The 14,161-nt window shown below is 38.6% G+C and overlaps 1 protein-coding gene across 2 annotated transcripts in view; it reads right to left on the reverse strand.

The window, feature by feature from the left end:
• Positions 1-974: 974 nt before the first annotated feature.
• HSD17B3 (hydroxysteroid 17-beta dehydrogenase 3) overlaps positions 975-14,161 on the reverse strand; it is a 60,719-nt gene continuing 47,532 nt past the window's right edge. The window contains exon 11 of one of the 2 annotated variants that reach the window (XM_019965729.2): positions 975-1,946. In XM_019965729.2, coding sequence (XP_019821288.1) covers positions 1,836-1,946 — 111 coding nt within the window. In that variant the 3' untranslated portion in view covers positions 975-1,835. Of the gene's footprint in view, positions 1,947-11,040; positions 11,236-14,161 lie in introns of those variants that run through there. The other variant, XM_070795089.1, reaches the window with a different exon arrangement.

Raw genomic sequence — 14,161 nt, forward strand, 5'->3', positions numbered from 1 at the left:
TGGTGATTGAACTCAATCTCATCTCTCCCCAAAATTTGAGGAGTGGGGCTAAAAGTTCCAACTCTAGTCACATGGTTGGTCCCTTGGCAACCACCTGTCATTTTTAGGGGCTTTCTAAAAGCAACCTCATTAACTTAAACTAAAGTGCAGATGAAAGGGGCTAACTATGAATAACAGTTGACATATTTATAGATCTTAACATTTAGTAAATTCCAAAGAATGGTAATGAAAATGAAATATATGTTTCTTACTGCAAATCACAATGTTGCAATCCACCTCTCCCTGTCTATGGTGTGGCCACAGCCTAGTAACATCTTTCAGTCGAAGGTCACAGCTCCTCTGAGGCAGTGCTTCTTATACAATGCCCCTCTCTCTCTGCCTCCCTCCTTCCCAATCTTCCTAATATTTCCTCTTTTGCTAGCCCTTTCAGACCTTGGGGTAGTAAAAGCACCCCTCAATCACTAGCTCGGATGACTTACCTAACACTCTCCCCACACGTTTGCAATTAATTCCTCACATTTCTCAATCATGCCTTCTGTTTCCTCTTGGGATACTGGCTGATAAGGAGATTTTATTCTTCATCATAAAAAAGAGATTTCACACAACCAGCCTGCCTCATAGATAGAGCAAGATAATCAATGTGACAAATTAGCTCAGGTCCAGTCACAGGCTTCCCTGATAGCTCAGTTGATAAAGAATCCACCTGTAATGCAGGAGACCCCAGTTCGATTCCAGGGTCAGGAAGATCTGCTGGAGAAGGGTTAGGTTACCCACTCTAGTATTCTTGAGCTTCCCTCTTGGCTTAGCTGGTAAAGAATCCGCCTGCAATGTGGGAGACGTGGGTTTGATCCCTGGGTTGGGAAGATCCCTTGGAGAAGGGAACAGCTACCCACTCCAGCACATAATCTTTGTTCACACCACAAATGCAAATGACAGTCTCAGAAGAGATAGATGCCGCCAAGCACTGCCAGTACTTGGAGCATGATGATGTCTAAGGGGGGCACCCTTCATTAATGCCAGACAATACCAGCTCACCAGCTGGCATGCTCCTCCCTCAACTCCCTCAAGACTTGAATGAGTAATTCCCCAACATGCCACCCTATATATGTTGACAGTTGAAACCCTCAGTCCAGCACCCCAAGAACTGGAGACCTGTAAAAACCTCATTTCTGTAGATATCAACTCCTGCACTAGAACAATGGTTTTTTAAACTACTTTTATTTAGCAATGTATCATTTTTTGTTTTTATTTTTATAAACACAGTCTTACATGGAACTCCAAATAAAATTGAAATAGATAAATCTGGGGCAGCATTAGTTGAAACAAGGGGTTCCCAGCAACTGTCCTGAAGTAGCCATTGCCCCACCTATTCTCCTAGACAGTTTCCTGGGTCTCTAAGGAAGCCAGCTTGAGAACCAGTGACTACTCAAGAACTACTACAATCTTGATAATGTTTAGGGAATTCAGACAGTCTATCATATAGCTATAAAAGTAGATTACTAGGTATAATTGTTTTTAATATTCAAAGAATCAGAAGCTTTCTTCTCACATTATATAATCCCATATAGAAATTTTCCAGTATGACATACAGACACTCTTACCTTCTCTATTAAAACCCTATTGCACAACACATGTTTTTACATCACAGCTCTCCCAAAGATCTCCAGACTTGAGTAAAATTGCAAAAAAAAAGTTGAGTTTTATGTGCTGTATCTGTGACATGGGCCCTCCAGTTTCAGAGAGGTTAAAGGTAGTGGTCTGTTTCTGAGTCCTCTGTGGCCAATGCAGAATCTGGTGAAGAAAGCAATGCTGGATGGCACACGAGTTCACCAGCACTATCTGATGTTGGCATTCTTCTTGAGGTAGTCCACGTAACGAGTCAGGAGCATCTTCTGAAACACACTGCTGTAGAAGGCCCACGATGGGATCAGGCTCAGAATGACAGCCTTAAATAGACAAAGACATAAGTGTCTGGGAGAGAAGAGGAGCAAGGAGGATGCAATATAACATCTCAGTTTATATTCATCATCTTTAAAAATACATATCTGATGAATGAGGTTAAGTACCAAACCTTATAAGTAGTCATTAAAGTTTCAATGTCTTGTGACACTTTCTTGGCAAATGAGGTTTTCTCAGGAACCAAAGTGGTCACTTGTCAGATCAGTTGTGATATATTTCTAAATTAAGAGAACTCTGTCCATAGTAACACCCTCCCTATCTTCCTTCTCTTGGTGAGCACCTTTCTCTTGGCCCTTGATCTCCCAGTATCTTTATATTTATTCTACCAAGGTTCTACTAAAATGAGATTCCAGGAAAGAATCAGAAATGCTTTCCATCACCTGACACAATGCTGAGGCACACTGGTGTACCTGAACGCATGAAAGAGTTAATGAACAGGAGATTGGCCAAGACGGTGGAGTAGGAAGATGCTGAGCCCCTCCCCTCTCACAGGCACACCACAGTTACAGCTATTTACAGAACAACGATTAATGACAGAGACCTGAAATCTAGCAGAAAAAATCTCCTACAACTAAAGACAGAAAGAGGAAACCACAAAGAGATGAGTAAAAGTGGTGGAATGTGGTATAGTCGAGGCCCTTTCCCATGGGTAGGAGACCCACAAATAGGAAGATAATTACAAGTGCCGAGGTTTTTCCTAAGGAGTAGGTGTCTGAGCCCCACACTGGGCTCCCTAGCCCAAGGGTCCTTTGTCAGGAAGAGGAGGCCACAGAATGTTTAGTTTTGAAGGTCAGCAGGCTTACTTTCAGTAAAGCCAGAGGGTGTTAGGGAATAGAGACTCCACTTTTAAAGTGCTGTGTGCTTAATCGCTCAGTCATGTCTGACTCTTTGTGACCCCACGGACTATAACCTGCCAGGCTCCTCTATCCATGGGGATTCTCCAGGCAAGAATACTGGAATGGGTTGCCATGCTTTTTTCCAGGGGATCGTCCCAATCCAGGAATTGAACCCAGGTCTCCCACATTGCAGGCAGATTCTTTACCGACTGAGCCACCAGGAAACCCCCACTTTTAAAGGGTGCACACCAAATCTTACACACTCTGGGAACCAGGGCAGAAGCAGTAATTTGAAAAGATCCTGGGTCAGACCCACTTGTTGATCTTAGAGAACCTCCCAAAAAGGCAGGAGACAAGTAGAGATCACTCTGGAGATATAGACCCTTGGGCAGCCACTTGGAGAGCTCATTCTACCACTGATGCTGGTAAGCACCATTTTGGAATCCTCCGACTAGCTTTTTAGTGTCAGAACGTGGCCCCACTCACCAGCCTCTCAGCACCAATACTGAGACTACTCAGGCCAAGCAACTAGCCAGTCAGGGACACAGTTTCACCCACAAGTAGGCTGGCTGTCTTAGGACACCTTCTTGAACACCTAGCTTCCCCAGGATCCAGCCCCAACCTCCAGTGTATTGGCACTGGCCCCAAGACCCTCAGGGCCCCATGGTCAGCTGTCAGGCCCAAACCTGCCCATTAGCAGGCCAATACCAACTCCAGGACTCCCAGGGCCTGCAGCCAGAGACCCTGGGACTCAGTTCCACTCACTAGTGGGCTGTCACTAGCTCCAGGACACTTTGGGTCCTAGTCTTGAATACCAGCAGGCAAACACCAGTTCCAAGACCCACAGGCCCTTTAGCCAGAGAAGCCAAGACCTGGTTCTGCCCACCAATGGGCTGTCACTAGCCCCTGAACCCAGTCTCACCTACCAGCAGATGGACACTATTTCCAAGAATGCAACATTCCCACACCCTAACATGTCAAGACCCAGTCCACCCACCAGTAGGCTAACATCAGTAGCCTCCTGAAACACCTTGGGACTCATAGCTGCCCTGGAATCAGACCCAGCTTACAGCTTTGGAACACCACAGACTCAGCAGCCAGCCATGTGAAGAACCAGCCCCACCCACTAGTAGACCTACACTAGATCCAGGATGCCAAGCCCTGCAACCAGTCACCCTGAAGTCTGACTGCACACACCAGTGAGCCAGCGTTAGCCCTGGGACCCCGCTGGAGTTCCCACCTGGCTCCTAACAACCCAGACCCACCCGCCAGCAGCCTCTGCAAAAGACAGAACTGGGAGCCAGCCAAGCTTATCAGACCACCCACAGTAATCAGCCCACCAGAACAGACGAGCTCGCACAGTCCACATGGGGGCACTCCTAGAATATACAGCTCTGTTGAGCAGAGGAGAGCGTACTTCTAGGATATACAGAACCTTTCCTACAAAAGGCCACTTCTTCAAGATAGGGAAATTTAACCAACCCACCAGATACATAGAAATGAAAACAGTAAATTAGGCAAAATAAGGCAACAGAGGAATATGTTCCAAATGAAGGAACCAGATAAAACACCAGAAAAAAAGAATTAAGTAAAGTGGAGTTGAGCAATCTATCTGATAAAGTTCAAGGTAACGATCAGAAAGATGCTCAAAGAATTCAGGAGCAGAATGGCCAAAGATGAACAGAGTGAGAAGTTAAAAAAACAATTTTTTAAAAGAGAAAACATAAAGAGAAGATATTTGAAGATATAACAGCTAAAAACGTCCCTAATCTGGGAAAGGAAACAGATATCCAGGTCCAGACAGCACAAGAATCCCAACCATGATCAACACAAAGAGGACCACATCAAGACACATAGTATTAAAAACAGTAAAAATTAAAGACAAAGAGAGAATATTAAAAGCAGAAAAAGAAGAGCAACAAGTTACATAGAGGGGAATTGCCAAATGGCTATCAGCTAGCTTTTCATCAGAAACTGCAGGCCAGAGGAGAGTGGCGTGTGTATTGAAAAGGATGAAAGTGAAAAGCCTACAATGAAAAATGCTCTACCTGGCAAGATTTTCATTAAGATTTGAAGGTGAGAACAAGGGTTTTACAAACAAGCAAAAGCTTGAAGAGTTCAGTGCCATGAAATCAGCTTTACAAGAAATATTAAAGGAACTTGTTCCCTAGGCAGAAAAGAAAAGACCACAAGTAGAAATACAAAAAGTACTAAATAAAAAATCTCATCAGTATAGCCAAAGATTCAGTAAAGGTAGTAAATTAACCACATATAAAGCTAGGAGGAAAGTCAAAAGAAAAAAGTAATAGTAAAAGCATCTATATCCACAATAAGTAGTCAAGGTATAAACAAAACAAACAGATACAAATTATAATGTCAAAAAAGTAAATATGGAGGGGCAGGGGGTAAAAATGCAGAGTTGTTAAAATGTGTTTAAACTTGAGCAATCATTAACTTAAAACAATCATGTTTTAAGTCACCCAGCTGTGTCCAGCTCTTTGTGACACGATGGACTGCTGCACACCAAGCCTTGATAGCTATATATAAACCTCACGGTAACCACAAACCAAAAACCTATAATAGATATATATGCACACACAAAAGAAAAAGGAACCTAAATATAACATTAACAACTGTCACCAAATTAAAGGAAAGCAAGGAAAAAACTTTGAAAGGAACTACAAAAACAACCCAATTCAAATGGCAGAACATACATATCAATAATTACTTTAAATGTAAATGAATTAAATGCTACAATCAAAAGACACAGAGTGGTGGAGTGGATATAAAAACAAGACCAGTATATATGCTGCCTACAAGAGGCTCACTCCGTATCTAAAGACACACACAGGGAATGCTCTGGTGGTCCAGTTGTGAGGACTTAGCACTTTTACTGCCATGATCCCAGGTTTGATCCCTGGTCAGAGAACTAAGGTCCCACAAGCTGTGGCACTGTGACCAAATTAAGTAATTAATTTGGACACATACAGATTGAAAATGAGGGGATGGAAAAAGGTATTCCATGCAAATGGAAATAAAAAGAGTCAGGTTACAGTACGTATATCAGAAAAATACACTTTAAAACAAAGACTGTGTAATAAGAGAAAAAGTAGGAATTATTTAATAATTAAGGGATCAGTTCAAGAGGATATAACTATTGTAAATAGATGTGCAACCTACATAAGAGCACACAAACACATAAAGCAAATACTAAAGGGGGACACTGACAGTAGCACAGTAAAAGTGGGGGGACTTAAATGACTCACTTGTCCATCAGCGGACAGGCCACCCAGACAGAAAATCAATAAAGAAACACAGGCCTTAAATTACACGTTAGGACAGATGAACTTAATACATATATATATATAGAACATTCCTTCCCAAAGCAGCAAAACACACATTCTTTTCAAGTGCACATGGAACATTCTTCACAATAGATTATATGATAGGCCACAAAAGAAGTCTCAGGAAATTTAAGAAGATTGAAGTCATATCAAGCATATTTTCCAACCATAACACTATGAGACTAGAAATCAAACAACAACAACAATGAAAAAAAAACTGAAAAAAACACAAACATGTGGGCCATTGCTTAGCAGCATAAACGATATGCCACTAAACAGCTAGTGCATCACTGAAGAAATTAAAAACTGCCTGGAGACAAATGAAAGCAAAAATAATGATGTAAAACCCATGGGACACAACAAAAGCAGTTCTAAGAGGGAAGTTTATAATGATACAAGCCTATCTCAGGAAACATGAAGAATCTCAGATAAACTATCTAACCATACACCTAAAGGAACTAAAAAAAGAAAACATCCCAAACCCAAAATTAGTATAAGTAAAGAAATAATAAAGATCGAATCAGAAATAAATGAAATAGAGACTAAAACACAATAGAAAAATCAATGAAACTAATACCTGCTTCTTTCAAAAGATAAAATTGATAAACTTTTAGCCAGACTCATCAAGAAAAGAAGAAAGAGAATCCAAATCAGTAAAATCAGAAATGGAGTTACAACCAACATCTCAGAAATAAAAAGGATCATAAAATATTACTATGAACAATTACATGCCTATAAAATGGACAGCCAAGAAGCATTGGAAAAATCACTAGAAATGTACAATTTTTCAAGATTAAACCAAGAAGAAACAGAAAATATGAACAGACCAATTACCAATAATGAAGCTGAATCAGTAATTAAAAAGACTCCCAATATCTCCCAAGGCAATAAAAATAAAAGCAAAAATAAACAAATGGAACCTAATCAAATTTATAAGCTTTCGCACAGCAGATGAAACTATAAGCAAAATGACAACCTATGAACTGGCAAAAAATATTTGCAGACAATGCAACCAATAAGGGCTTAGTTTCCAAAATACACAAACTGCTCCTATAACTCAGAAAACTCCAAACAACCCAACTGAAAAATGGGCAGAAGACATAAGTAGACATTTCTCCAAAGAAGACATTGTTGCTGTTCAGTCACTAAGTCATGCCTGACTCTTTGTGACCACATGAACTGCAGCATTCCAGGCTTCCCTGTCTTTCACTATCTTCCTAAGTTTGCTCAGATTCATGTCCATTGAGTCAGTGATGCTATCCAACCATCTCATCCTCTGCCACTCACTTCTCCTTTTGCCTTCAACCTTTTCCAGAATCAGAGTCTTTTCCAATGAGTCAGCTCTTTGCATCAGGTGGCCAAAGTATTGGAACTTCAGCTTCAGCATCAGTTCTTCCAGTGAATATTCAAGGTTCAGATGGCCAATGGGTACACGAAAAGATGCTCAACATCTTATTTATTACAGAAATGCAAATCAAAACTATAATGCATTATCACCTCACATGAGTCAGAATGGCCATCATTAGAAAGTCTACAAATAATAAATGCTGGAGATGGTCTGGAGAAAAGGAAACCCTCCTACACTACTGATAGGAATGTAAATTAGAGCAGCCACTATAGAAAACAGTATGGATGGTCTTTAAAAAACTAAAAATAGAGTTGCCATATGATCCAGCAATTCCACTCATGGGCATCTGGAGAAACTTGAATTTGAAAAAATATATGCACCCTAATGTTCATACCATCACTATTTATAATAACTAAGACATGGAAGCCACCTAAATATTCACTAGCAGATGAATGAATAAGGAGGATGTATATATATATACATCTATGAATGAAATGATTTCATTTGAAGCAACATGGATGGACCTAGAGATTATAATAAGTGAAGTAAGTCAGACAAAGATAAATATTATATGATATCACTTACATGTGGAATCTTAAAAAACAATAAACAAATGGACTTATTAAAAAATAAAAATAGACTCACAGATATAGAAAACAAATTTATAGCTACCAAAATGGATAGCAGGGGGGAGGGAGGTAAATTAGGAGTTTGGGATTAGCAGATACAAACTACTATATATAAAGTAGATAAATAACAATATCCTATATCTCGTGATAAACCATAATAGAAAAGACTGAAAAAGAATATATATATGTAAATGTGTATATATATATATATACATATATATGTATGTATATATATACATATATATGTATGTATATGTATATATATATATATATATATAAACTCATTCTATGATACCAAACCAGACAAAGATATCACACACCAAAAAGGAAAATTACAGGCTAATACAACTGATGAATATAGATACAAAAAGTCTCAACAAAATGTTAGTAAATTCAACAATAATTAGAAAGATTATACACCATAATCAAGTGAGATTTATGTCAGGGATGCTAGGGTTGTTCAATATTCCCAAATCAATCAATGTGATACACCATATTAACAAATTCAAGAATAAAAATCATATAATTATCTCAATAGATGTAGAAAAGGCTTTTGACAAAATCTAACATCCATTTATGATCAAAACTCTCAACAAAGTGGGTATGGAGGGAATTTCCTCAACATAAAAAAGACCAAATATGGCAAGCCCACCACTAACATACTAAATGAGAAAAAGCATTCCTTCTAGGGTCAGAACATTCTCATCACGCTTATTCAACGTATTAGTGGAAGTCCTAGCAAAGCAATCAGACAAGAGGAATCCAAGTTGAAAAGGGCAAAGTAAAACTATCAGTTTGTAGATGACATACACTATACATAGCAAATTTTAAAGAGACCCAAGAAAACCATTAGAACTCATCAATGAATTCAGTAAAGTTTCAGGATACAAAATTAACACACAGAAACTTGCTCTGTTTCTATACAATAGCAACAAACTATCAGAAAGATAAATTAGGAAAACAATCTCATTTACCATTACATAAAAAAAAAAAAAAGACCTTTTACCTAAGGAGTTAAAAGACTTGTACTCAGAAAACTATAGGTCACTGATGAAAGAAACTGAAGATGACACAAAGGTGGAAAGATACAACATGTTCATGAATTGGAAGAATTAATATCGTTAAAATGACCACACTACCCAAGGTAATCTACAGATTTAATTCAATCCCTATAAAAATGCCAATGACATTTTTTCAAGGAAGTAGAACAAATAATTCTAAAATTTTCATAGAAACACAAAAGATGCAAAGGAATAGGCCAAACAACTTCGAAAAAGAACAAAGTTATGTATCATGCTACCTAATTTCAAGCTATACTATACAAACTATACTACTGTAATCAAAACAGTATGGTACTGTCACAAAAACAGACAGATCAGTGGAACAGAATAGAGAACTGAGAATTGAACTGACATTTACATGGGCAATAAATCTATAACAAAGGAGACAATAATATACAAGAGTAGAAAGACACCCTCTTCAATAAAAGGGATTGGGAAAACTGGACAGCTACATGCAAAAGAATCATACTGGACTATTTTCTCCCACCATGCACAAAATTAAATTCAATGTGGATTAAAGACTTAAATATAAGACCTGAAACTATAAAATTTCTAGGAGAAAATATAGGCAATATGCTCTTTGACATCAGTCTTAATAATATCTTTGCATATATCTCCTCAGGTAAGGAAACAAAAACAAAAAGAAACAAAAGAAACTATATCAAACTAAAAAGCTTTTGCACAGCTAAGGAAACTATCAACAAAACAAAAAGGTCACCTACCAAATGGGAGAAAACATTTGCAAAAGATTTGTCCAAAGTACACAAAGATCACATAAAACTCAGCATCAAAAAAAACAACCAACTTGTGTGAGGGAGATTCAAGAGGGAGGGGACATATGTACACCTATGGTTAATTCATGTTGATGTATGACAGAAATCAAACCAATATTGTAAACCAATCAATCAACTAAAAATAGATAAATATTATTTTTTTAAAATGGACAGAAGCTAGAACATGGAAGCAACCTAAACATTCATCAACAGAGGAATGGATAAAGAAGATGTGGTGCATATGTACAATGGGGTGTTACTTGGCCATAAAAAAGAATGAAATAATGCCATTTGCAGTGATATGGATGGAACTAGAGATGATGATACTGAGTGAAGTTAGAGAAAGATAAACTATATAATATCACTTGTATGTGGACTCCAAAGAAATAGTACAGATGAACCTATTTACAAAAGAGAAGTTGAGTCACAGGTGATGTAGAAAACAAATTTGTGGTTACCAGCGGGGAAAGGAGGGGCAGGGGGTAAGGATAAATTGGGAGATTGAGATTGACATGTATAGAATATATGACTAATAAGAACCTACTGAGTAGCACGGGGAATTCTATTCAATACTCTGTAATGACCTACATGGGAAAGAATCTAAAAAAGAGTGGATCTATGTATGTATAGCTGACTGACTTTGTTGTACAGAAGAAACTAACACAATGTTGCAAATCAACTATACTCCAATTTAAAATTAATTAAAAAAGAAAAAATGGGCAGAGGATTTGAATAGACATTTTCCCAAAGAAGACATATAGATATCCAGCAAGCACATGAAAAGATGCTCAACATCGCCAATTATCAGAGAAATGCAAATCAAAATCACAATAAGATACAACTTCACACCTGTCCGAATGACTATTGTCAAAAAGACAACAAATAACAAGTACTGACGAGGATATGAGAAAAGGGAACCCTCAGATATTATAGAAAACAGTATGAAGAGTTCTTAAAATATTAACAATAGACTACTGGAGAAGGCAATGGCAACCCACTCCAGTACTCTTGCCTGGAAGATCCCATGGACAGAGGAGCCTGGTGGGCTGCAGTCCATAGGGTCGCTAAGAGTCGGACACGACTGAGAGACTTCATTTTCACTTTTCACATTCATGCATTGGAGAAGGAAATGACAACCCACTCCAGTGTTCTTGCCTGGAGAATCCCAGGGACAGCGGAGCCTGGTGGGCTGCCGTCTATGGGGTAGCACAGAGTTGAACATGACTGAAGCGACTTAGCAGCAGCAGCAGCAGAACATCCAGCCACTTCATTCTTGGATATTTATCTGAAGAAAATGAAAACACTAATTTGAAAAATATATGCACCTTTATGTTCATTGCAGTATCATTTATAGTAGCCAAAATATGGTAGCAACCTAAGTGCCCATTAGTAGATGTATGGATAAAGAAGATGTGATATATATATATAATATATATGATGCAATAATTTATATATTAATAATTAATGTGTGTAATAATTTATATATTATACATAATTTACTCAGCCATAAAAGTAATAAAATTTTACCATTTGTGGCAACATAGGTGCACCTAAAGGGCATTATGCTAAGTAAAACAAGGCAGATAGGAAGACAAATACTCTATGATTTCTTTCATATGTGGAATCTAAAAAATCAAATGAATATACAAACATAACAAAACAGAAACAGACCCAAAGAACAAACACGTGGTTTCCAGAAGGGAGGTTGGTGGGAGGAGAGAAATAGATGAGGGAGATTAAGAGGCACAGACTTATAGTTGCAAAACAAATGTGTCACAGGCACGAAACGGACAGTGTGGGAAACACGGTCAATAATTATATAATATCTTTCTGTAGTGAGAGACTTACGGGGATAACTTAAAAATTTATAGAAGTATCTAATCACTATGTTGTGTAACAAGAACTAACATAAAATTGTAAGTCAATTATTCTCCAAAAACAAACACACAGAAAAAGAGATCAGATTTGCAGTTACCAGCGATGAGGATATGTTATGTGAATGAAGGTAGTCGAAAGGTACATACTTCCACTTAAAAGATAAGAAAGTACCAGGGATATAATGTACAACATGATAAATGTTGTATTATATACATGAAAGTTGTTAAGAGAATAAATCCTAAGAGTTCTCATTAAACAAAAAATTTATTTAATTTTGTATCTGTATGAGATAATGAATGGTCACTAAACTTATTGTGCTAAAGTTTTCATGTAAGTCAAATCATTATGATGTACACTGTAAATCTATAGAATGCTGTTATGTCAATTAAATCCCAATAAAACTGGAAGAAAAAAAATCATTTACAGAGTTAATGACTTACAGTCATGCTGCTAAGTCACTTCATCGTGTCCGACTCTGTGTGAACCCACAGACGGCAGCCCACAGGCTCCTCTGTCCCCCGGATTCTCCAGACAAGAATACTTGAGAGGGTTGCCATTTCCTTCTCCAATGCATGCATGCACGCTAAGTCGCTTCAGTCGTGTCTAACTCTAAGGGACCCTATGGACAGCAGCCCACCAGGCTCCTCCGTCCACAGGATTCTCTAGATAAGAATACTGGAGTGGGTTGCCATTTCCTTCTCCAGAATCAGTCATGCTGCTGCTGCTGCTAAGTCGCTTCAGTCGTGTCCGACTCTGTGCGACCCCAGAGACGGCAGCCCACCAGGCTCCCCGGTCCACGGGATTTTCCAGGCAAGAGTACTGGAGTGGGGTGCCATTGCCTTCTCCACAAATCAGGCATAGCAAGGCGTAAGTTATTATCATGGAGTATTTACTTTGAAAAAGGGGGGAAGCCGCAAGTTGAGGCACAGATGCCTATTTACATACATAGGAGGCAAGAGGCGCAGGCGTTGGAAGGTTCTTGACCTCAAATTACATTTGTGTCCTATAAGACAGGTCTAGGTAAAAGCAATTATTTCATCCACAGTGTCATCCTGTTAATCCAACATTCCTCAATCGATCTACAAAACATCCCAGAAACCATTTTTAGTTTCCTGCTTTGGGATACCTCAGAGGAGTGCAAAAATCACAAGGCTCAAGCTGCCTGAAGAAATCACGATACTCCCCACAAGGTTCAAGTTTTCCTCTAGTTGAACTTCTGTTGTTGAACCAATTGCCTTCTTCCACTGGCCAATTCTATGAATCAACACAACTTCTTCAAAAAACTTCATTTTTATCCCAGCCAGAACTTTTTAATTTCACAACAAACCCATTAACTTGGTTTTTTTAATTAATTAATTTATTTTTAATCAGAGGATAACTGATTTACAATATTGTGTTGGTTTCTGTCATACATGAATCATCCATAGATTAACATCATTAGCCTTGTCTTGAACTAAATGTTCTGGATTACTGAAGTCAGCCATAGATAAAATAAGTGGAAATATCAGCCTCCAAGAAAATGTTCTAAAAAGCCCCCTCTCCCATCCCCATCTTTATCTACCTTCTCCCAACCTGGAGGCACCATGTAGAAGGGACAGGAAATGTTTGGCATCAGGCAAAAGTGGGCTTAAAACCTTGCTTTACCATTACAAGCCAGGTGCTCTTAGGCCATTGGATCCATCTGAGCTTCATTTGATCTGATCCAGCTCTGAGCTTCGGTTTCCTCAGCTGTAAAAGGGGAGCCAATGTCCTGTCTCACAAGATGTTTAGGAGAATTAAATGAGGTAACTATGAAGCCCCAAGTTCCACATGGATTCTTAGGCAGAGGCTCCAGTCCCACCTCAGTTGTTGCCCCAAAACTCCTTGGGGGTACCCAGCATCCTGTGTTGACCTCACCTCTCTGAAGTGGAAGACTTGCTTGTCTGCTGGTTGATTTTATTTGATTACCCATAACTTTAGATTCAGTGATCTTTCTACACCCTGGAATATTCAAAATTGGTTTTAAGGGTTTTAATGATTTACGTGTTTTCCTTGTTTTCTCTTTTGCTTCACCAAGCACAGACTTTTTTCTTGTTTTTGGCATCTGTTTGCCAGTAGAGATCAGAATTTGTTACATAAGAAATCAAAGAGAAATTTTTTTAAAAACTCAACTTTTGACATCTAGAATTGTATCACAGTATGTAGCAAGACAATAGTCTTGCAAGCCACGCTATTGTCTCAAGAAAATATTTTCTAAATGCTAATGAATTCCATTTAAAACATCAATATCCTGGATGACTGCAAGTACAGAGTTCTGCTAAGGGATGGAGAGGATGTCTTACCCACTGAAAGTG

The sequence above is a fragment of the Bos indicus genome, chromosome 8, assembly GCF_029378745.1.
Source record: "Bos indicus isolate NIAB-ARS_2022 breed Sahiwal x Tharparkar chromosome 8, NIAB-ARS_B.indTharparkar_mat_pri_1.0, whole genome shotgun sequence".
NCBI lineage: Eukaryota > Metazoa > Chordata > Mammalia > Artiodactyla > Bovidae > Bos > Bos indicus.